Genomic DNA, 26,074 nt, shown 5'->3' on the forward strand with positions numbered 1-26,074 from the left:
AAAAATGGGAAATAAGATGATGTGAAACTTTTGTGTAATACACAAGGGTGTAACACACAAGGGTGTACCATGTGTCTAAGGAAAATCACAAATGTTAGTGTGACTGCATGCCAACCACACTGCTAAATCATCCTGCCACCTGTCAACTGTTTGTTAAAATGATTGTAACTAAATATGGAAGTTTTTAAACCACCGGTAACCCTAAATATGGTTAAACCACCAGTAATCCTAAATATAGAAGTTTTTAATCCACTGGTAACTGTCACTAAACTTTATGGTTGTGAAGAGAAAATTTCCAATGGCTTCAACTTGAGCGCATTTAGCCGTGAGTGAGCCCTGGGACCCTGCCTGCCACTGTTGGGAGATGGTGACATCCCTTGGGACATGGTGACATCCATCCAGAGATGGTGACATCCATCCAGAGCTGTGGGCAAGGCAACAAATTACCATATGATTATTTTTTCCCCCATGTAAGAATGTGTTTATACCATAGAAAATTAAATGTATATGAAATGACTGCAAGGAAAAGCTTTCATTTTCTATTTTTTTTTCGTATCTGGTTGCTTAAAGTAAACTGATTTGTACGTAAACAGAAAAGAAATACATCATCTATCTTTAAAAATACAGGGATTTTTATTTGATATAGCAAAGGATCTCTCCACTGTTCATCTGATTCGTAATTAATGACTGTAATTTTTCCGGTTGTTGTGCAGGGCTGAGTCTGTGTTGGGTGGGGAAAAGTCGGTGAGGTGCTGAGCAAGAAATACTTTCTCTGACTCAGAGGAAACCAACCTCTTTTCTCTCTAGTGATGGGGTCTGTCGTGTCAAACTCCAATTCTCTTTATAAATTATATGATACTTCTTAGGTAGCTGTAAGAAAAAAAAGTCAAGCAATTGTATCATTGGCAGACAATAGATTAACTTCAAGGTGACGGGGAAGAATAAGGCAAATTATAGTCTCATTTATAGCGCAATTCCCCCAGCCTCGGGAGAATTTCAGCTGTTTGAGCCACAAAAATTTGAGCTGAGTCACTGAAAACTGAATATAATAAGACTGCTTAGAAAGGAACTGCAGGCTATCCACTGCAGCTCTTAGTTCCCTCAGAGTTAGTACCAAGACAAATTATTAAACATATAGATTTAAAATATATTTCAGAGGGGATAAGTAGCACAGCTTTTTTTACTTGAGTTTATTAAAAAATATCCTTGGAACTATAAATAGTTGGACTATGCTCTTTGTATGCAACTAAGCAACGAACAGAACTAAGGGATTAATAAACCTGTAGAGGTGGATCAGTCCAATAAAGTTTACTCATACTGCTATGGTTAAAATTTAACTGAAGTACTGGATAGAAAATGAGAGGCGGGTCTTTTGCTTCTTATTTCTTTACAAGGGCTGAAAAGCTTCCCTGTGCTCTTCAGTGCCTAAATCATATACTGATTGACTTCTGCTACGTTAAGTACATATATAACCATATAAATTATTAATAAAATGAGTAAGTTCTTAACAGCGGTATCGAAAGTATAATTAAAGTCCCATATAATTTGAAAAAAAATACACAAGACTATATCATATAAAAGCCCAGTTGTACATCTCAGAAAGCAAATATATTGATTTCAAATGTGATTACTGCTTTCAAGTTTGGAATCAAGAAATTGTAACACTGGAATGATGAGAACATAATATCACTGTGTTAAAAAAATGGGTATTTTCTCCCCCAAACAAATTCTTTACCATTTCAAATTCATAAAAATGCAAAATGTCAATGTCTTTACAGGAAAAAACAGTGGAGCTTCAGGAAGTCAGCTCAACAGGTTGATATTTAGCAGCACTGTTAAAAGAGACTGTTTTCTAAAGTTTAATTAAAAAGCCTCCAAATGATCCAGTTTAGCATGGATGATTCAGTATAGCATGGAATAATGACATTATAATTAGCAGAAATAAAAGCTAAGGGAACCTCTATTATTTGTCCTGACATGTATGTAGTTATCACATGAAAATATATGGGATTTAATTATGAATTATAGTTTTTCCTTAGGAAATAACCTATTGAGAGTAGATAGAACCTCCTTACTTCCCCAAAAGCCAACATCAGCCCAGTCTTTTCCCAAAGAGTGTAAAGAATCCTGAAGACGTCTCAGAAGAGATTGCTGGGTGGCTGTAAAGCAAGTTGGGAATTTGAACAGAGAAGGAATAGTTTATTAATCTTTACTGTCGCAAACTAGAAACAGGTTTAGCGAAAATTAGCGTGAGCTGAAAAGCTACAGCTTGGCAACGCAACAGTAAATTATCTACCGACGATTTGCCAGGCTGGTTTGCTTGTAACTACAGCAACACCTTTCCTCCAGACCAAAGTTCAATTATTTTACGTTTTTATTACTGGTGCCGTTTGCTCAAAGTTTACCAGGGCAACTTTCTGCTGGCAGATCCCAGAGTGTGAGGAGGAGGAAAACCACCTCATGCTGAGCAGGACTATAGAGAAAACAGATCCCCCAAACCGGTGGGACAATCTCCGCTTGCCAAGATGCCATCCAGGAAAAAAACCACCATGTTCGCGTCCGCTTTTTGCGCCTGCGTTTGCTCCTTCGTGCTGATTTGCGTCACGCTGGCGACCCCACATTGGATGAGCAGCCAGATCGGCTTTTCAGGCACGAATTCCAGCGTCACCGTGAGTCTCACCTACGGGCTTTTCAGTGGGACCTGCGAGCAGTTCGTGGCCGCGGGGCTCCAGGTGGCAGAGACCACCTTCCAAGGTGGGTGGACGTGGTTGGAAGTGGATGGCGTCTTCTTGATCGTGTGGGTGATGGATGTGGGAACCACGGCTCATTGTGTTCACCCGTGACTATAATATTTTAAGCGAGAATATCTGTAAACCAATCTGGAGATTTAAGTGGGATAAGACCCCAAAACCAGCATAGAAATGCTGCAGCGTTCTTGCTCTTTGGGAAAAGACTGGGCTGATCTTGGCTTTTGGGGGAGTAAGGAGGTTCTATCTACTCTCAAATGGTTATCTTCTAAGGAAAAACTATCATTCATAATTAAATCCCATATATTTTCATGTAATAACTGCATACATTTCAGGACAAATAATAGAGGTTGCTTTAGCTTTTATTTCTACTAAATATAATGTCATTATTCCATGCTATACTGAACGTGTGCTTCTGGATCATTTGGAATGAGGGGGAAAAGATGCAAAATTTTTATGTAAATTAGTTTTGATTTTTAGAAGCTTTCAGTAAGAAACAGAAAAGAAACACAAAATTACCACTTTATTAAAGGATTACAGAGCTAATTTACCTTCCAGGACTATTCTTTTTAGAGTTTGTTATGTTAAATGAAATGTTTGATTTAAAACATTTAGCCACCTACTATCAAATCAACATCATTTTCATAGAAGAAGGTTTTAATGAGGCTGCTGAAGGGAAAAAAACAAAACATGTAAAACAATAATAGATACGGTGTTTATACATGTTTGACCTACACAGAATATACATATATATATATATATATTTCTTTATATCATCTATTATATCTTTTCTATCTTTCTTTAAGAACATGTCAATCCATTTTGAAGTGATATTATCAAACATAACTATTTGGTTAGTATCTTCAGAACTTAGGCTTGCCCATGTCTCTTTTTCCTTACATTGGACTCTGACATATGGATTACATCATAGCATTTCATATTTTATGAGGCCTTTCTTCCCCCACCCAACAGTTTTTACAGGTGACTCCTCATCATCACGCTTCTCCACAGAAACTCTGAGATGAGCTTTGGACACAAGGTTATTAACATAACATTTCAGCAAACATGCAGTATCACAGAATCCCAGAATGTCTGGGGTTGGAAGGGCCCTGGAAAGCTCATCCAGTGCAATCCCCCCATGGAGCAGGAACACCCAGATGAGGTTACACAGGAAGGTGTCCAGGCGGGTTGGAATGTCTGCACAGAAGGAGACTCCACAACCCCCCTGGGCAGCCTGGGCCAGGCTCTGCCACCCTCACCAGGAACAAGTTTCTTCTCAAATTTAAGTGGAACCTCCTGTGTTCCAGCTTGTACCCATTGCCCCTTGTCCTGTCACTGGTTGTCACCAGAAGAGCCTGGCTCCATCCTCCTGACACTCCCCCTTTCCATATTGATCCCCATGAATGAGTCCCCCCTCAGTCTCCTCTTGTCCAGCTCCAGAGCCCCAGCTCCCTCAGCCTTTCCTCACACGGGAGATGCTCCACTCCCTTCAGCATCTTGGTGGCTGCGCTGGACTCTCTGCAGCAGTTCCCTGTCCTGCTGGAACTGAGGGGCCACAACTGGACACAATATTCCAGGTGTGGTCTCCCCAGGGCAGAGCAGAGGGGCAGGAGAACCTCTCTGACCTACTGACCACCCCCTTCTAACCCACCCCAGGTCCCATTGGCTTCCTGGCCACAAGGGCCCAGTGCTGGCTCATGGTCACCCTGCTGTCCCCAGGACCCCCAGGTCCCTTTCCCCTACACTGCTCTCTAATAGGTCAGTAGATTCAAATAATAGGTCAGTAGATTCAAATTAAACTGAGTCTTGTGTTGATATAGAACAGATCTTAATTTTTGTGCAGTTTGGGGCATTTATTCTCTATAGTAGAATTATTACAGAAGAAAAAGAATTAAAATGGTTAAATAACTAAGGAGGGCAGAAGAACTGAGAGATAAGGGAACAGGGGTGTTACATGTGAATGAAAGAAAGTTAAAAAATAAGGGGAGGAGTAGAAAGGGTTTTACCTGGAGTAACTGCAGAGAAGGTGAAGAGAAGCATGAAAAATCTTAGTGTGAGAAGCAAAACACAAGAAAAAGCAAAACAGATGCTAGAAATTATGCACACCAAGTACAAACCACAGACTCAATACTGATTTCACATAATTTGTCATTTACTCACCTCTGTGCACGTGCAGAAAAGCATTCACGGAGCCCCAGGGTAGATAAGCCTGAAAGCTGGTGGAAGGATCAAGGATTTGTACCCATGTCTTGCTGTCTCACCAAGTTCAAAGCGATAATGCTGATATACGTGTTTGAAAGGGGAAAAAGTCAGTCAAAAGAAACCTAATGAAAATTGGGTAGGTCAAACAATTTTTAAACTTAATATGCATTTTAAGAATATATTTCTTTTCCTTATTCATAGGCTCTTGTACCTTGTCCCATTCCAGGGAAGTCACCAATGTTGAGCATAACAGACCTAAGCCTCCAGGTGGTTCCCATCTCCTGGCTCTTTCCCACCTTAATTTAGTACAGAAATTGTATCTATACAAACAGGCACCTCAATTCCCTGTGGCAAAGCTGGATCACAGAAGCCCATTCACGTTATAGCAATTATATTGTCACGAAAAGCCTGAACGCAGCAGCGTTCCTAGCAAAGCATGCAGCATATATTGAGGTCATTAGCTAACAACTACAAAACCATAAGCCATTCAAACCGGTTTATTTACAGTCACATCAGAACAATCAAAGTAAATTTTAGAAGAGCAAATATGCATTTATAAAAATGGTCTATTTATGGTTTTATCTGCCCACACCAGTGGTTTCCCTTCACCAGATTGAGGTTTTCGTGTTTATAATTTTTAAAGTGTCGTCTCAGTTCTCACAGATCAGCTGTTCAGGGATGAACAAAACCAATGAGCTTCAGTTGTTGGTCCCTTCCAACAGCTGCTGAAAGATAGTTGTGCTTTATAAATAGTCTAAATGTGGATTTGCCCACATCCCTCACTAGTTCATATAACCAAGATGAAGAGAACTGACTTTAAATTAATTCTTAGGCTCTGTACTAGGCATGATTGTCACATTTTATGTTAAGTATGATTCTGTACTTCCTTGAAATAGAAGAAATACTTCATGGAATTGCATACATACTCTTTTAAAATCCATATAATTGTGTCCTCCTAAGACAGTAGATGCCTTCTGTTTGACAATATCCTTAAGTAAAAGGATTGCCTGTGCTATGGAGAAACAAAGTACTGTTTTTCCTCTGTTCTAGCATTTCAGACAGCAGTAAGAAGAGTTATAAGCATCCTTTTAAATCACAGTGTGATCTGTGGCTCAGTAAAGTATGGCCTGGCTGGGGGTCTCTGCTGTTCACCCCAACTGTGTTTCTCAAATGCCATCGTCATATTTGGGGGCGTGACAAAAGGAGAATGGAATAATGAAAAAATAAATCCAATAAGGTAGCTTAGGGATACAAAGCACTTGTTAGCAATAGTCCAGGTTTTTATTAATGGCCATACAAAGTAGATGATCAACAGCTTTTCAAAGATCGTAATGTGTTATTTTGGAAACCACACCATTAAAGGACATTTCCAAGCATAAAGGTGAAAGACAAATGAAAGAAAATGGTTTCTGCAAGCATATAGTGCATGAACTGCCCAGTCAGGGCAGCCCCTTTAACAGACTGCCAGGAGTGACCTTAATAGAGCAATAAATCAATACGGCTACTTGGGAGGCTCTGGGGATGAGCAGAACGATCCAGCAGAATGTAAAAGTTATTGAATAACTTAACTCCTTAGAGCCTTCATTAACTGTTCTAATGATTTATCTTAGAAGGGAACCACTTATGAATATAACAGTCTGTAAAAGGGATTGTTTACAGCCTTGAGTGTTCCCAAGTCAAACACGTATAAACTGTAAGATGCAGCAAGAGGCACACCCAGGGTCTCCTGTAAAGCCAGGAGTTCCCTGATTCTTGGCAACCAGCATGGCCAACAACACACAAGGAAGTCTTTGAAATTTGCTACAGCAGAGATGAATTGATTAACTAACTTTTGAAATACATGACAAGGGCTTGAAAAGTGCTAGAACTTCATTAATGCTATCATCAGCTCCCAGGTGTGCTATGGGATCTATGTTAGGGCCCTGGAAAGCTCATCCAGTGCAATCCCCCCATGGAGCAGGAACACCCAGATGAGGTTACACAGGAAGGTGTCCAGGCGGGTTGGAATGTCTGCACAGAAGGAGACTCCACAACCCCCCTGGGCAGCCTGGGCCAGGCTCTGCCACCCTCACCGGGAACAAGTTTCTTCTCATATTTAGGTGGAACCTCCTGTGTTCCAGTTTGTACCCATTGCCCCTTGTCCTGTCACTGGTTGTCACCCAGAAGAGCCTGGCTCCATCCTCCTGACACTCCCCCTTTCCATATTGATCCCCATGAATGAGTCACCCCTCAGTGTCCTCTTGTCCAGCTCCAGAGCCCCAGCTCCCTCAGCCTTTCCTCACACAGGAGATGCTCCACTCCCTTCAGCATCTTTGTTGCCCTATTGTTCATTATTGTTCATTATACATCACAGTGATCATACACCTTATAAAACCTGCCCGATTCCTGCTGCTTAGAACAGAGCTGCAGGCTTGCAGCTGGACTTTCACAGGCAGGTCAGGAAAAGTTCTGTCCAACCACAGAAGAGTTAAAGATTAAAAGAAAAAAAAAAAAAGTAGTGCAGGAAATGAAGGAGAGACCTGAGGAAGGCAGAAATCTCTGCCTTTATTCTGGAACTAGGTTATTTTCCACTAATGCAGAGGTTACCCAGCTGTGGGTTACTATCAATGCCATTCAAGTAGATCAGCTACTGTAGATTCCTTCAGTTTGCAGAGACTCCCTTTTAGAAAACAAACAAACAAACAAACCGAACAATCTGCCACTACAAAAGCAGCATTTTATTCCAAACCTTTAGTCCTGTGCTGTTGCAGGGGTGCTTAAAGCAGGCAGAATCTGACAAAATCACATCTCATAAACTGCGGAACACTGTCGGAAACAACATCAATTAGGGGGTGCAATAGGTGTAGCCAGTGAATTCTGGAGATGTTCTGAGTGAGGAAATTAAGTGAGGCTGCCAGAGGGAAATTACACAAACCTGTCGGATTCGGCTCCAGATTTATGTCTTGAACCAGCGATGCTGCTCCAGCACACGGCACAGCCGGCACTGTGCTCACTCCATTTCATTGAGTGATGTCTCCTCAATGCCCATCTTCCCTATTCTTCTAGCAGAATTGCTTAAATTTACAACTTATTTCCATAACACATCCTTACCTGCCATTTCCTCAAAGAGAAATTAACTTCTACCAGGAATATTACAGAAAACGAGAGAGGAGCTCTCCTTTTCATTTCTTTCCAATAGCTCTTCTTTTTTGTTATGAGTGTTTATTTTCTTTTTATGGGCTTTTTACTATTTTTTTCTGCTATGATTTCTCCAATTTATGTACTAACCAAATACTTTGCAGTAATGGCTTTGTATTAAAAGCAGCATAGAAAGGAAGTTTTCCTACAGATGGCTGTCTATCAGAACACCCATTTGAACAGAGCTTGAAAATACTGTTGTCATATTTGTTATAGTGCAAGGCAGCCGCAGGCACATTATAGTTGCCTTTTCAATCTTTACATTGAAAGGAGGAAAATAATGTATTTCAATGCAGCTATGCTGCAATTACACTTTGAGCATATTGCATTCACATTTGTGTCTCTTATTATCAGCAACAGATCGAATAACAAGGAGGATTTAGGCAAAACCAATAAAATTTATTACAGTGTAGGGTGGGTTGATTGCATATATATATATATATGTGTATATATATATGTATATATATATATATATGACTAGCCACACATATAGATCCAAAAACTACAACAGGCAAAAATCTATGTGTATGAGCTGAAGTAACCTGGAGCAAGGAGGAGAGATGCCAGGATCACACCAGACCTTTCCACGCTAACGGCTTTACTGAACTTTCAGAACCTGTTCCCCTTGTCAGATTTATTCCATATGAGGGGCACTGCTGCTATATTAAAAGGAAATAATCGACAATCGGACAGCCAAGTTTTAAATAGGCATCTGTAGACGTTACCAGACATCTCAGGAACGATGGGCAGAGGAACAGCTAGTGTTCTGATCCAATTTAGGCATATAATTTCTGCCCAGCCCTGTCAAGAGGAAATTTATATAGAAGTATTAAAGAAGATAAGTCTACTACCCAACCCAATGCCTGGGACATTCATGTGCCTGCAGGATTAGCAGACACACACTTATTTTAACCTAGCATCCCTTCACCCCATTTTGGATTTGGGTTCATGCGCTGTGTCCAAACCTACTGTTCCTTCTACACCCCAATCCCTACAGACCAGCCCAATCTCTGATTCTTAGCTTTTAATCACAGCCATGTCATTAAGCCATAAGGTTGTCTGAGCCCACCAGACCCTGCTGGAAATGCTGATTTTCGATGCTGAGCCTCTGCATTTCAGTTGCAGATAACCTGCACAAGACCCCGGCGCAGAGCACGATCACCGCGATCATCGTGATGCTGGTTCTCAGTTTACTGAGCTCCCTTCTGAGCTCTGGATTCACCTGCACTAACGCCGTCAGTAACCCCTACCAGACGTTTTTGGGACCCACCGGAGTCTACACCTGGAATTCCTTATGTGGTGAGTAATGCATCCCATGCTGACCACTTTCTGCCCACCATGTGGATGAACACCATATTATGATAGATTCCAAGATGAAGACATATGTATTTGTAAAAGGAAACACTTGTAAAGGTATTCTGTTCAGCTGATTTTGGTTTTTAACCTGAAAACTATATTTCAAGTACCAGTAAAATCAGATTATTTACTAAAAGCGGCACCATCAATCAGCAGGAGCCCAGATTCACCAGCAGCAAAAACGGAAGTTAAGAAGCCCCGGCAGATGTAGCATCACCTCAAGAATCATTTCATCCACAAGAGCACGAACACGGGGGCACAGTGTTTAGGAGGAGTGAGTCACGGCAAAATTTATTTCCTTCTCCAAAAAGTACTTTCACAAAACGAATCCAGTTTTAATATTCCCTAAGCAGAAAAAAGTGGTAGAGATGTCGAGTTATCAGGGACATGAACCCTGTCAAAAGCTCCCTGGATGGGTGACCCCTCCCTCACCTGGTTGCTCCTAACGCACCTTCCTCCCCTCTTCATCTTGCTGCGGTAATGACTACAGCTCTTGTGTTCAATTAATCTCAAGAGGATTATGTGTTCCTCTAATATGAGGTTTGCACTCGGAAAATTGTCTTTAAGGGCATCTAATTACGGAGTACTTCAGCATTGGCGTCTTGTCCTTCAAACGCTCTGAAGATGCTCAGCTGGTGGAGCATCGTGCCCCCCAGCAAGGTCCTCTCCTGTGAGCTGCCTCTGCCAAAAATCAGAGCTTAGTGGAAAGGGAAACATATAGATAAATGTAGTTTTAATCATACAAGTACAGGTAGGGTTGTGAAACCCACCCCTTTTTCTCCAGCCATGGCTAACACAGCATATAAAGGTAGATGCTATAACAGCTATAAATGCCTTGAAACATGACACAAGAAGCGAGCAAAAGCCTAGGTTAGACAATTATTCAACTTTTGAGACAAGCAGATGATTGTCTCATCACACGAGAATGTTCCCAAGCCCGGCACCCGTTACGCAGCCTGAATCTCTGAGCCTTGACCTGAAACCAAAGGACCATGGGCTTGCCAAAATAAATATTAGTGAGAAAGCAAACCCATGTGTTGACTGATGTTGGTTGCTTTTTACAGCCCTGGAAGTGCTATGACCTGGAAGTCTATTTTACCGTGGGCATATTTGTATGAAAAATCATGCATCATTTGATATGAGTGTATCTTGAAGGTTTCTAATTCTCCTACCAGATGGCCTGAAAGTGTCCTCCTGAAAAAAAAAGTGAACCTGTTTCAGTGGGAACTTGTGCAGGATGGTGTAACTATAGGGGAGGAACAGAAATATTTTCATCAATGTTCAGAGATTATACCTCCATTAGCACTATGAAAATAGAGTTGTAAAAGCACTCTTTACCTAAATGTCAAAGTAACTTCAACTATATTCAGAAACCTATAAGAAAAAGATACAGATCTGATAAGATCTCTCATTTTGGCTCATCCCAGAGTCATTGAATAATTTGTGTCAGAAGGAATGTGAGGTCTCTAAGTCTAAAGTCTTGAGCAAATCTGGGCAAACCCTGAATGCAGACTGGTTTGCTCAAGGTTTTATCTGGTGGTGATATTGCACATCCCATATCAAATAGGCATTCTGCACATCACCCAAGGATTAAATGTGTTATCCACATCAGCCCTAAATTCAGTGAAAAAAATTACATTAAATGCTCTTACCTAAGAATAGCCAGAATCCATTAATTTTAGCAGGAGATATAGTTGCCCATGTCAAAACACTGGCAAAAGGTGGGGCAAAAATTCCTTAAAAGCCCTCATATTCTACTAATGGAAAATGTTAACCTTTGTCCTAGTCCAGGTATTCTAACCAATTTAGGTAGGTTATTTGCAAGTAGCTACAAAAATAGTACCACAGTTTCACTTCTAACATTTGTATTTTTATTTTCTAGGAATCTTCACACTTATAGCCATGATACTTTTTCCTGTGAACATTGAAGGAAATGGCTTGTCTGTAGAATTGGCCCAGGGATGTTTTTCTCTTCTGCAAACAAATACCAAATCTGAACACACTTACGGATATTCATATTGGATCATGCTGCTCATCATTTTTCTGAACATTGCTTCTATCATCATCATATATTTCTATGACCACGCAAGATACTCTAAGAAGAAAGAACAGGAAAGACCCATTGAAAATGCACCAAAAGATGTCATTCTGTTTTAAGGATACCACTGAAGAGAGCGTGGAAAGAAAAACTACTGTTCAATATGGACAATCATGACATTTCATTTCCATTCAAATTGAAGATGTGTGTATAGTTCAATTATTGTGTCTTCGAAGCAATTTAATTTTATCTTTTTGTTAGATGTTAGTGTAATACTTACAAGTTTCCATTGGTAAGCATGCTGCCTAAATGTCTGCGAGCAGATATGGCCCAAAGCGCCCGACACCAGCACCCTTCTGTAGGAATGGACCTCACGCATCTTAGAGCTCTGCTCTTCTCCGGAGGGATCCCTGTGAGAACGCACTCCTAGAATGGTTCCTCCTCCCCATTCCACCCCCACCGCCTTTCCAAGAGCACTTCTGCCCTCTTGCCCACACTGAGCAGAGGGGCTGGTTCCCACCTCCTGCTTTCTGGATTCTTCTGGACCACAGGACAGCCCTGCAGTGGCTGCCCCAACTTTCTGCACGTTGCCCCAACATCAGCACCTATGAACTCATTCCTGCTTCGTCCTTTGGGTCCAAAGCAGAAGATCAGAGACACCTTTTGGGTTGTCTATGTAGTCTGAGATCTCAAGGGGCACAAACTCTGGCAACGGGGAGAAACAGTCACTAAGATGTTTGGGCGTCATTCTGTCCTGCTGTCCTTTCCCTGCTTATGGACCTTCTCCTGCAGGTCCTTGCGGCACTGCCCTGGTGACCACAGGCAGTGAACAGGAGTGTGAGCACTTGGACAAACTCACCTGTGATCAGTCACCTTCACATCAAACCTCCCAGCAGCACAGACCCCGTCCATCCTCCCCTTGCTCGGTGCTTCATCCATGGCTGGGGGGTGGGCAGGGCAGCAGGAGGAAGAAGATGTGCAGAAGACACCATAGGAGCCCAGTATCTGCAAGTTATTAATTTGTAGAACATCAGCAATATCCTGTTTCAGGCTGTTTATAGACCCTTGATTGCTGCCGAAAGCAAACAGCAAAGCTGCACTTTGAGCAGGTGCGGCCACTGCTTTCCCACCTGCTACACCAGACTGTCATTTTATCCCAAGACAAAAGCCAAAGAGCGGGCTTTATTAGGGATGATTTATGACCAGTATCATCCCTATGTCTAGTTTAATTAGTATTTAACATGAACACATAGACACACAACTGTAGAACTGCACAGAAGTGGGGAACTCCCTTCCTGTTCCATCCAAGGGAAAGCGAGCAGAGGAATGTGACCTTGGGACAGATGCCATCGTGCAAAATCACACTTAAAACACATGCCCAGGAGAAGGGCACTGTGCCAAATGGTGGTCAGCATCTTCTGCTCCTTTGCTCCTCACCCCTGCAGCAAGGAGAGCAATTTTACCGCATTGCTTCCCTTTAAAATATTATTTCCATGGTCATATTCAATAGCTGCCCTATGATGCAAGAGATACTCATGTAGGAAAAAAAAAGTCATTTTTTAAGAGGAGATGACAAGATACAAGAGGCAACTTCTCACTATTTAATGTCAAAAAATAAAGTTTCAGGATTAAACTGCCCAATACTTCATGCAGCTGTGCACTTTCTGGAGAGTAGGGCAGGGAAAAATTTAATGAAATATAACAAGGGCGAGTGTAGAGTCTTAAATCTGGGCAGGAACAACCCCAAGTTCCAGTATCAGTTGGGGAATGACCTATTAGAGAGCAGCGTAGGAGAAAGGACCTGGAGGTCCTGGGGGACAGCAGGGTGACCATGAGCCAGCACTGGGCCCTTGTGGCCAGGAAGGCCAATGGTACCTGGGGTGGGTTAGAAGGGGGTGGTCAGTAGGTCAGAGAGGTTCTCCTGCCCCTCTGCTCTGCCCTGGGGAGACCACACCTGGAATATTGTGTCCAGTTGTGGCCCCTCAGTTCCAGCAGGACAGGGAACTGCTGGAGAGAGTCCAGCGCAGCCACCAAGATGCTGAAGGGAGTGGAGCATCTCCCGTGTGAGGAAAGGCTGAGGGAGCTGGGGCTCTGGAGCTGGACAAGAGGAGACTGAGGGGTGACCTCATTAATGTTTACAGATATCTAAAGGGTGAGTGTCAGGAGGATGGAGCCAGGCTCTTCTTGGTGACAACCAATGACAGGACAAGGGGCAATGGGTGCAAACTGGAACACAGGAGGTTCCATTTAAATATGAGGAGAAACTTGTTGGGGGTGAGGGTGGCAGAGCCTGGCCCAGGCTGCCCAGGGGGGTTGTGGAGTCTCCTTCTGTGCAGACATTCCAACCCGCCTGGACACCTTCCTGTGTAACCTCATCTGGGTGTTCCTGCTCCATGGGGGGATTGCACTGGATGAGCTTTTCAGGGCCCTTCAACCCCTGGCATTCTGGGATTCTGTGATTCTTTCCTTAAGCATTTCACTAAAAGGATGATGAGGGCAGAGCAGGGAAAAAAAAAATAAAGGCAGGTTTTGAAGACTTGAGGGTGGCATAGGTCAACAAAATAAGAGATGTTATCTGCTCTTTACTGCTGACAAGAACCATGCCTAGAACTGCTTTTCAGCGCTGTAAACATTGCAGTGAAACCGCCGGAGACTGCGCGCCCGGAGCTACGCTGGCCCAAAGCCAAACAGTTGCCAGTTTTGCTTCGGCTGCAAAAATTTTCACACAGTTTCAGTGTGCATCTGTCACTGTTGTACCCAGCCAGCATCCATCACGCCATACAATTACACTTACAGCAGGCACTCGCAGGGAAATAAAGTCATTATAACAGAATAATCATGGAGGAGCAGCGGCTCCTGCTTTGGAATATGGTGGTTAACTGTTGCTTGGGCATTTCTGTTGCACTAAAGTACAAATTCCCATGGAAGAGCCAGAAATAAGAAAAAAACCCAATATTCCCACTTCTGCGTGCTTGTTTGAACACCTGGCTCTGTTAAAAATCAGTCTGGAGGTCTCAAGGGACCTTATGCTCCCCTGCTGAAAAATGCGGCTGCAAAGCTGGAGGTGTCTAACAAGGCTACCCTAAGGTCCTTAGTCTGAAGGTTTTATTGCAAGTTAAAGACAGGACATTTCTTTTCAAGCTCAAAATGACCATCTCTGCCCTATGCTGTGTACTTTCTGCTTCATGCAACGGTGTTGGCTTGGCAGATGTTGCTGATGGAGGTTTAGCAGGTGACAATGAGGCCGAGGAAGGTGATGGCTCCCACGGTACCGAGTCCCTACAGGGATGAGCTTGATAGGGGTAGGAATTGGGAGAAGTGGGCAATGCAAAAGGGAGAAAGCACTAAATTCTTCCAAATTTTTCTCCCTGTGCTTCCTCAAAAATGCCACGACAGCCCTGGAAAGTGGTAGCAAAGTGCTGTGTGCCCTGGGGATTGTTACGTGTTATAATAAGGCCATAAAAGGGTCAGTTATCAGCTAAGTGCCTGGATTTGGAAGCATCTAGTCCAAGTTAAACGGCAAATGATGAGAGTTCTGGAATTACCCTGTATCCCAAGAACAGGGTTTCCAGAAGCCATCCAGGACAGGGATCCCTGGCAGGCAAATACTGTGGATGAATAAAAATATCCAAACTGTTCAGGTATTTGTTTGCTCAATCAAAATCTCAGTGAGAAGGGATTGTACAGCTGTGTTACAGCCACTTCTACCAGAGGAAGAGAAAAAGAGAAAGGAAAAAATTAAGGATGCAACATAATCCAACGTTGTATTTAGCTTTTAAGATATCAAAAAGGAATTGGTCTGGCTCTTGCCAACCAGACAGCCTTTGAAATGAATGGAGCTGTGTGCAGTACACTTATCCTCTTAATGAGGACAAATTCTGGCAGTTTACCCTTAGGTAAAGAGGAAAAAAGCTTGCACTGTCAGCTTGATGCACTCTTGAAAGAAAAATCAAGCTCCCATCTTATCTAAACCCGGGGTAATTTTACACATTCATCACTTGCCAGCAGTTGCAGCATGTTGCTTCTCACCAGGAGCTGTGTCTGATCAGATCAAGGGAAGGATCCAGCAGATATTGCCAGGAGTTCAGCAGGTGGAGACGAACAGGAGGAGGATTATCCAGCAAGGCAGGCAGTGGGTCCCCTATGTGACCCTTCTGATGGGCATAAAATGGCTCTTTTCCTTCATTTTTCTCCCCAAGGAGAAATCCAAGGCAGCCCCTTGCTCCCAGCCCACAATGACCTATCCATAATGGTTGCTTCAACTAAATAAGCGACTTATTTTGCTCTGGCTAAATAAGCCACTTGGTTGCTTCTACTAAAGTGGTCATAATTGAAATATCTAACAGATTTTTTAAAATCATGTACAACATTATTTGGCAATACATTCCTCTGCTCCTATTGATGTGATATCTATTTTAGCTTTATGATTCACTCAAAAAGTTTCCCTCTGGATAAAAGTTCCACCAAATTCAACAACTGTAAAAACGCTGAATAAAGGCAGCTTTTTCTTTGAAAACAGAGAAGATCCTCAATGCCTGGTAAATTACCAGTTACCTTAATGTTTAGCAGCAGCTGGAAACATTTAATAAGACACATTGCAAACCTCACAGCAGGCAAACGCAATAATTTTTGGTGTAGGCATATCTACTTGACAGCTCGGCAGAAGCTAGTTAGCTGCACAATTACAGAAAGAAAGAGCCAGCGCAGCTTTGCTGTTACCCACAGGCAAAGAGACTCAGTCAATAAAACCAATCCCCGTCCCCCAGGAACTATTCTGCTAAAGAGTCATCCGGCTCCTGCTATTTAAAAATCTCTGCTGGTAGGAGAACTGCCAGAATTAACAATCGATGTTCTAAATCGAGCTCAGTATCACCGGCGCAATCATGGTTTTTGTTATAGGAGCATCAGAGAATTAAAAATATGCAGCCCCGTGGCAGGTTTGGATGGTGGGTGAAAGGCAGGAGAACCTGCAACCAGGATCACCATGGGACGGGGGGGCAGTGTCCCCCACCCCGTGACAGTAGCTTTTGTCATGGCAACTGAGTACAAAACGCACAAGTGCAGCTTTTTCTCTGAGCATCCTTTAAGCAAGACAGCTACTCAATCATAATGCAGCTCAAGGGATTTTTGGCATGAAAACAGGAGAGTTTTAGACCGGCACACACGTGAGCATTTTATTCTCATGGTAAGACAGACCCATGTTGTACCAGGTTTCCAATATTCACTGACTTTACAGCTGGATGTTTTAGAACTCAAGTACCTTCTCTCTACACGAGCAGATTCCTGTCTGCCATAAAGCTATGTTGCATAAAATTGTGCTGTCTGTTTTGTCACAAACTAGGAAAAAATCAGAGATATGATGCACGCTGGGAAAGCAGAGAGAAAAAAGCAGAGATACGATGCAAACTGGGAAAGCACACCTTTGCAAAGTGCCCATCAACAGCTCCTCCCGCCCTTCCCCTTCTCACCTGCTAAAGCCTTTGCTTTAAAACCATGACTTAGTTTTAACAAGCTCAGCTGCCAACATGGGAAATAATAGACTCATAGCATTATTTCAGTTAGAAGAGACTCTTAAGACCATTGAGTCAAACCATAACCTAACTCAGGCCCTAATCCATGTCCCTAAGAGCCTCAACTATACATCTTTTAGACACCTCCAGGTGTCAGGCTGAGCTAAGACATGGGGTTCTTAGGTAATGAATTTCAAGAATTTTAGCACTGCTGGTGAAACACACCTTACTGCTGCTCCAGTATGAGTAACTGAGCCTCCAGAAGTCAAAAAGTCAAAGTTTCCCCCTTTCTGGAGAGGGCCAAGTCCCACACGGAGCACAGATCAATGGGTGATGGCCAAAGCTTCATGCATGAGAAGCTCTAGTACTTTGTCAAAATGCCACCCTGAGCATCTACAACTTTTATGATGTATCTTTTGTCCCACACTTGGAACACGGTTTCATCAGGATGTTTTTCCAGCAGCATTTCCATCAGAAAAATACTTCTCAATGCCCTTGAAGAGCACCTTGAAGAACATGGGCATGGGACACACGCTGCAGAAAAGTCCTAAAAGAACATCCATCTAAGAAAAAATACTGCAAGGACAGAAACAGATCTTTTATCCTCAGTTAAGTGTCCCCTTCCTGGATAATTTTTATCAGTGCTTCTCATTCGGTCTTCAAAAGATCGGGCACACGCTAATAGTCATTTTTCAGGCATCATCCCATCTCCCTCCTGTCTACTCATCTTTTAAAAACAATCTAGGTAAGAACTGCAATGGTGTTCAATGAGGATCTCTTTGGATATTTTTGGAGAGGTTATTGTGGATGGAAACCTTCCCAAAATGAGCTTAGATGAGTGTCAAAACTTAGTTTGAAGAGAAAAAGTCTGCTTATAAAAGACACGCACACACACCAGGGCTCTCTGCTAGATCACAGCCTGCTCTTCCTTTTTTAATATCAAATCTTGAACATTTTGACCAGCTTAAAACTCAGCTTTCTATGCAACAGGATATAGGTGTTGGTGATAAATATTTCTGTATTTAATCCTGATGCCATCAGTTCTCAGGGCAATGAACTCCAGGCTTCTGCTGCTGGAGGAGCAGTTACCTGCAGTGGTCAAACCACATCAAAATCACCTCTTGCAAGAAAAAGAACTGAAAAATAAGGAAATCAAATCCCACAAACCAGCATTCCCTGCAGTAATTCAGGACATTGAGTTATCCTGCCCTGCTCAGCCCGTTGGGTCAAACAGCTGGTTCTGCATCTGGGCCTTGGAAGAGGCTTTTGCTGGAAAATAGGGAGGATGCTCCGAGCTGCTCATTAACCACTTTCCTCCTGGTTATTCGCCTCGGGAACCATCAGAGGGCAGCAGCCCCCTTCCCAGCCTTGCCTGGGCTGCTTGCTTTCCTTTTCTGTTCTGTTTTCCTTCGAAGGGGAGAGTAAAAAAGAGAGGGAGGGAAAGAGAACTGTCTTAACTACACATGCAAAGACAATACTATATTTCACCTTCTTCTCTGAGACACAAAACCAAACAGAAACAAAAAGGCACAACACCAAAACCAAACAAACAACACAGAAACAACAAACCAAAAATCACAAAAAGCATTACCTAATCTGCACATTAATTTTAAGTGCTCTAATCAACACACCAACTCTATGGGCATCCGGGAAATGAGCACGAGAGGTACAGCACGGAGAGGTGGGTTGCTTGGGCATCCACTGGAAAAGTCTTTATTGGTTTGTTCCCAACATGAGGAGAGATAAATTGCCAAAAAAACAACAATAAACCCCCCAACCCCCTCAAAATCAACAACAAACCCCAAACACACACAAGAAAACCCCAAGGCAAGAGTAGAAGATGTTCAAAGCCACTTTAACCAAACCTGCTGGTGTGGACACTAAAGAGCTACTGAAGTTATCAATTAATAATGATTAGAAATACAGACTCAGAGAGAAAACGGGGTTTTATACACTCCCAGTCTTCAGAGCAAGGGTAGAAACGCTGTGTTTTGCAAAGGTTACCAAGACAACCTTCACTTGTATTTCTTGATCAATAGGGTATGAGCGAAAACATTGTCCCAAATAAGAATAAATCAGTATGGCTCAAAATTATTTTCCAAATATAGTCAATTATTTCCCAGATACAGGAAAGAGAGAATACATCCCTGACAATGGGCTGGGTGCGTTCTCCCATTCTTCACCCAAGACTTTAAAGAAAAGGAAGACAAACCCTCTTTCTGTGTCAAAAGCTGGTACGTTTAACCTGATCACCAACTGCATACACAATGGAAGCAGGTTTTGCAGCTTCAAATATGCTCTGACACTAAAAATATTTGTCATAGACGTGCAGTAAGTATTTTGGAATGGATATTGCCAATTTTTGCACTCCAGATTTCTATAAGATGAAAGAAACTGATTGAGAAAAAAAATCCTAGGAAAACACAGGGTGATTGTGGAGATTAATGGCACTCTAAGTACTATTTGTCCTCTAAATCTACAAAATAAAGCCTCTGAAAAACCATCAGACAGAGAATATTAGTATATTCAGATTTAAGCTTCTAGGGCAAAGAGCAATTCTACAAGTCAGCAGTGCAGAAGAAAGTTGTGTGCAATTAAAAGTGAACTTCAGTCAACAACAAACGTCAATGTAGGAAGATAGAGGTGCACACTGGAGTTGTTTTACTCTGCCATTTGTATGCATTTTTAAGTACTATAGTATTGTTTTCCAACAGAGAAATGTCTGCTTTTCTTAGAAAGTGATTAAAAAAAAATAATCAAAGTTTAATTTTCAACATTTTAAAAATGTTCTAAAACTGTCCCAAAATAAGAGATCACTGGTTGGAACCATCACCAGCACTTGTCCTCCGGTCTTTGGTTTGGTTAAGCAGGTGATCAAGAATTAAAGTCATATACTTTTCCTTGTTTCCAAGTTTTCTGATGATCTCTGAGATTCATCTGATGATTTTTTCCTTGTGATTATCTCTGCTGTATGTATATAATTCTGATGTCATGCATTAATGCTTGCATAATATCATATAAAGGAACAATTTACCCTAGAACACACTACTTGAGGAAATTCTTCATGACAACCTTGATATATTTAAAGAAGATGGATTAAACTCCATTACATTTACATTTTCCCTATTCAAATAATTTTTTAAAAACCTAACAAACAAACAAAAAAAACCCCGTTTGTTTTCACATGTTAAGGATCAGATTCATCTCCTTTTTCTCCCATCTGCTAAATTGGAATATTTGAGAAGAAAAGCGTCCTTCAATGTAGAGAAACCAAAGTGATGGGAAACGCCCACGGACTTCTACAGAAAAGGGCAAATACATCAATGTGCTGGTGCTCAGTTTGTCTACAGCCCAAGGAAGCTGTCAGTGCTAATAAGCCACTGGAAGATGGATGATATACTAATTATAGGAACTTCAAAGAAAATCACTAATTATAATAAAACTACAGCTTGATTTCCTAAGGACTTTGGGTTTCAGTCTAGACATCTGCCTATGCTGTATATATAGCATTTCTGGCCTCATTACTGAATCTCAGGATTTAATATATGAGAAGCCATGGCAAGGATAAAGGGAAAAAAAGGCATTTCATGTAAAGTGCCAAGAAATTATGGGTTCATATTCAGTCACCTGAAGAAAATCAGCAAATCTAGTGAATTCTTTTATTGCACCATTGCCAAATGCTTTAACAGAAAGTGCTTTAACAGCAGCTTTTGGCAGCAACTTCCCAGCTAGAATAGTCAATAACCAGGAAAACAGGCAAACTTCAAAGAGAAGAGGCAGCAGGACAGTAGAGTCAACAAGGCCAATGCAGAATTATGTGATTTACACTACAGGAAGTGTTTCCTAAAATGGTACCTAGAAGAACATGTGAGTTTATATTTAGATGCTCTCTGCTGAGCTTGGAATTCTGTTATCTGGAGTTTTCCTTGCACCTCACCATGAAAAACACTGCAATATATTAATAAAACGAAGCCATGTCCCAGGGCCAGCCCCCAAGTTTGGGAGAAGCCTTGAGCCATCACATTAGATGATCCACAAAACTGCAAATAAATTCTGTGAACATAAATGCACAATAGGCAACTCACAGGATCAGCAGCACAATAAAGTAAACTGTGCACCTCGTTATACTTGTGTTCATACTAACAAAGATCACATTGTCCAGATTTTATGGAATCTTCCTAGATTTCCAAGAAGATTTTACAAGGTTTCCCAGCTCAGACTTTTAAGGAAGTCACATAGCTCTGGCATAAGGGAGGGTCTGGCCCTGATAACATATGTAAGGCAGGAAACCTATGGTGGGAGTTAGCGATCGGATCTTGCAATGGATGGAAGTCACCGTTACTGTTCCACAGGGACATGTGCTGTTCGGAATAGGAACATACTGATGGGAGAACTGATGCGTACTTGAAAAGTGTCCCTGTTCACATTTGAAATTCTATACATTGAGCTGACTCAGACTGAGACACGATGATTTTTTAGCTCGGTGCTCATCAGCTCTCAGAAAAGCTAATCAAGTGTTGGGCACAGAAATAAAGACTAATAAAGGAAAAGACCAGAGATGACAGTATAATCCAAAGCATTCAGAGGTGTGATGAAGACAGCTGAAGGATTGCACAGGGAAGCTTGTTGAACCCAACATAGCAGGAGATGGAAGGTAAATCAGGATCTAATTATCCACAAAGAGTCAGTGTTGTCTTACAGGACTAACACAACTTTAAAACTCCAACACATACACACCTCTAATTAGCATCTATGCAGACGTTAGCATGTATCTTTTTGTTCTTCTTTTAAAACAAATAAAAAATCCTATTCAAAGTAAAGGCAAGTAGATAACACATGCAAATTATTGGTCTATGTACGCTATTATTCTGTGCAATAAAGACTACAACCTGCACTGGAGCAAATCAAGATCTTCCTGTCAACACATAAGGTAAAAGTAATAAAATGACAACTTAAAATTTGTTACCAAGGCAATAGATGAACTTTTCCAAGATTCCATTATCCCCCCCCCAAAAAAAAAAACCCACAACTGAACAAACAGAAGAGCTGGCACGGCACACGGATGGTGCGCACGGAGCCGGTGAGCATCTCTCATGGTACCTGTCCACATAGGAACCTCCCACCACCGTATCATCTCTAACTTGGCAGCAGCTCAATTAATCACTTGCCAGCATTTTAAACTGCCTTTTCAAGCCTCTTCCTAAACCTTAATGTGACTTTTAATTCTTTCCAGCAGAAGCACATCGCAGCACAGTGATCGAAAACGTCCTTTCCCAGAGGGTGAGCTGCTCTATCTGTATAGGGAACAACAGTTCTGCTGGATTTATGCAAAATAGAAAATAATCAAGAACGGGAACTTTGAATCAAGTTTTGAACAATTTAACATGACAATAATGGAGATCTTTTCATGTTTATCCTGGAAGGGGAAACTGATGGGGATTAAAATATCCTCATGAATCTCAACTTCCTTTCCCCACCTCCATGTAAAGAGAAGGTAACATGGATTAGAGAGCACCAAGGGCAACTTTGGAATCAACCATCAAGTTCTATGGACACTTTTGCATCTTTTGGAAGAAGCAAACAAAAATAAAAACAAATCCAAGCATACCTACGTTGACCTAATCAAACGATACTGATAATCAAGCAGCTTTGCATACACATCTCATCAAATTGTTCCTGCAATACTGATAAACTGCTGAATAAAAAAGAACAAGTGTTTAACTACAGCAATTAATATGAGTTATAGCAGTGCCGTCCTTGAAAACCTGTAAGCAAAATTATAAGCATTGAAAATTAACCATAGACAATATCTTCACTAATACTTATATCTAACTGACTATTATCAGAGCTAGATATCTGTCACACTATAAATATTTTGGGACTATCCCAAAAGACCCATTTATTTAGAAGATCACAGCATGGCCATTCTCAGAAATGATACACAATGAAGATCAGATGTGCTCATGAAGGTCTTACAATAAATCGTGAATGCATCACATCTCTGGAAGGGCTGGGCAGGAGACATTTGCAGACACTTTTATTGGGTTGTCTTCCCCATCCCTTCCCTCTTCACAAGAGAAACAAACAACAAATCCCCTCTATTTCTTAATTTCTCAACTTGATCTTTTTTCTACAGCTCAGTCATGAAAACATATTCAATGCAGCATGATGAAACCAATACACAGACTGCATTTGTCAGTCATTTTTCCCCTCTCCATTTTGAAGTAACCTTTGCCTTTTTTTTTTTGACAGGACTGAAATGCGAGCAATGCCACAGCCATTGTTACATGACCGTAACAGGAAAAAAGACAATGTATTGCCACAGAACTGTTATGGACTGGAGTTGGACTTGATGATCTCTGAGGTCTTTTCCAACCCACTCGATTCTGTGATACTAAATTCTTGACCTGTTATGGTTGTAAAACAAAACACACTTCAGTGCTGAGCGAGCAAGACTGAAACCTGCCTATCTCCTTTCTCAGCAGAGATGACTCACAGTTTTAAGAAGCAAATCTCCATTTCCCGGTCGGTGGCTAAATCTGGAACCTCACAAACACCCCGAATTGGAGAATTTAAGATAAGGGCTCAATTTTCTTTCAGTTTTGCACGTGTGTGATCTCTACCCTTTGGGGTGTGGTGATGTCTTTGCTTTTAAGCCTAAATCAGAGATGAAGAGCTTGTGGTTCAGGCTGTGGTCAAGGTCTGGGAAATGCAGGGACCACAGATGTGATCACTGTTCTGCCACCTGGTGCAAAACTTCCAGGGCTAAGATGGCAGATTTTAAGCCTATGGTCCTGAATTTATCAACATTATAGCCATAGGAATTCACCTCTATTTTCAAACAAGCAGTTTAGGTGCTCAGTTTACAGACCATGGTCTCTTTGGAGAACTGGAATTGTTCTGTAAGTAGGTGTAACATCTTCCACAGGCTTTGAACTCCATGGAAAGCTGCAGGTCCTGTTCTTACCCATCCCTCATCACACTGCACCCAGCTACCTTCCAGTATATATGACATAATACTTTAGCCTTTGTGATGTAAAATAAAAAGCCCTGATATTATCTACAGAAAATGTCAATGGCTTGTTTCCTGACTCCACGTTTTGTGGAAAAGCAGCTCCAAGGGACATGGAGCAGCTGGACTGCAACCTCCCCACCAGCGTTTTCATGGGATGTTTTACCAGCAAGCTGGAAGTAAGAAAAAAACCCACAAACATACAACTCTTAAGAACAAACCCATGTATTGATCAGATTTAACACTCTGTCTGCAGGGAGGGAACAACAGCAAAAGGGACTAAACAAAGAGAGTCATGATATATACTGCAGGTTATATGTTAGCTTTGATGCTACTGTCAAATCCCCAACCAGCAAAGGGGAATAAACAAAACACACACAAAACCAGAAACCACACTGACTTATCCACAAGAATAAACTTGCTGCTGGCTGTGGATGACTATTAAGGTCAGAGCAACTTGGTACAACACCTCTCAAGTAGCAGTTTCTAGTTTATAAGTAAGGTTTCTCAGCCCATAAAGTGCTGTTTTCCAAGCACAGCATATAGCTGTAAAGGTAGAGAAGAAGAAAATGGACAACCCATATTCATCCATCTTCATCTGTCTTTCAAGAATATGAGAAGATAAGTTTGGCCCCATGTCACAGCACTGGCCTTTGCTCACCAATACCATCTTGGTAGTTACTCATCACCATCTCCCCCTTCATTCTGCTTCCCTCAGTCCTGGCCTCATAAGTTGAGACACGCTTGAGTGACCACGGTTCCCAGATTTTGAAATAAGGTTGGTTTATTTTTCCAACAATTCACTAGAAATGAAATTTTGCATGAGAAGAAAACACACACACAAAGGGATATAATTCAAAGAAATATTTAATGGACACATCAGTTAAGTTTTAAATGCTGTGTGCAGTCGCTTCTGTTACAAATATCACAGTGCTCCCTGCAGATCAAAACTGTTGCACAGTATATTGGATTTTAATAGTACCTCTAGGTTTAATATGAGATAATGAATGAAACATGCCCACAGATGTTCAAGTGTCCTGCGAGCAAGTGTGCATTCAAGTTATTTCATTGCAGACAGAGGGTGACTAATGTTAATCTGGAAATAATTTCCACTGTTGAAAGCAAAGAAAAAGGAGGTTACTGAAAAGGATCTGTAGCTTCTGATTAATTCTTGGGTGACTATTCAGACCTTTTTTTTATGAAACCCAAGCTGAAAACACTTTTAGGCAGCTTATTGCAAAGCAGCACAGCTAGCACAGGTAAAGCTGGTAGGAGGCTATAAGTTATAAGAGAGTATCAAAGTCCTCAGTCAAAGAGGAGTGCAGCAGGTACATGGAGTCAGTATAAGAAAGGAGCTGAACAGGGTAGCATCTTCTGCTTTCCCTCTAAATATTTTTAAAAGAGAGTCAGGGAACAGACTATTGACCTTTTCTGTAGATAATACTCTTATTTCTCTTTAGAGAAAAGAGGATGGCATCACTTATTTCAAGAAATGTTCCCTGGCATGGACTTGCAAGAATAAACCCCAGAGTTTTATTTCAACATTTATATTGATTTATTACAGGTGTCCAAAATAATTTCGAGAGCAAATTTTTCTCTAGGAAGCTAGCAAGCCTGCCCTCTTTCACATATACACCATTATCTAGTAGTTCTGAAAAGCAAAGCTGTCTTATGTATAGACAAACATACAGTGTGTATGTGGACTATTGTCCAAGATTAATTTCAAGACTAAATATATTCATCTGAAAGTCATAAAGCATGTCAAAGGAGGATTCAGTCTGAGGTTTTCCTCTCTTATAAATCTCAGCAGCTGTAGCTACTTGTTAACATACATTAAGACCAAGAGCACTCTCGTTCTCATCTGTGAAACAGCTTGAAGCCCATGGATGGTTTGATTTCCCCAGGTTGAAAGAAAAGATCCCTCTGATCTGATAGTGTAGTGGAACTGATTTAATTACGGCTAAAAAAAAAACAAAACCACAACACATTTTCAACATTTATGAGTTAGATTTCACAGCACACCAAACTAAGA

At 41.5% G+C, this 26,074-nt stretch overlaps 1 protein-coding gene and 1 long non-coding RNA gene across 2 annotated transcripts; one reads left to right on the forward strand and one right to left on the reverse strand.

Annotated features, from left to right (window-relative positions):
- Positions 1-610: 610 nt before the first annotated feature.
- Positions 611-5,714, reverse strand: LOC135579730 (uncharacterized). The gene is made up of 2 exons (XR_010473362.1): positions 4,908-5,714; positions 611-870 (listed from the first exon to the last, which is right to left on the reverse strand). It is a non-coding gene; the product is annotated as an uncharacterized LOC135579730 (long non-coding RNA).
- CLRN3 (clarin 3) lies at positions 2,390-16,756 on the forward strand. Its single transcript, XM_005505797.3, has 3 exons — positions 2,390-2,754; positions 9,246-9,425; positions 11,365-16,756. The coding sequence occupies exons 1-3, from the start codon at positions 2,526-2,528 to the stop codon at positions 11,637-11,639; spliced, it is 684 nt and encodes a 227-aa protein (XP_005505854.2). The 5' UTR covers positions 2,390-2,525; the 3' UTR covers positions 11,640-16,756.
- Positions 16,757-26,074: the final 9,318 nt, after the last annotated feature.

This window comes from Columba livia, chromosome 6 (genome assembly GCF_036013475.1).
Source record: "Columba livia isolate bColLiv1 breed racing homer chromosome 6, bColLiv1.pat.W.v2, whole genome shotgun sequence".
Lineage (NCBI taxonomy): Eukaryota > Metazoa > Chordata > Aves > Columbiformes > Columbidae > Columba > Columba livia.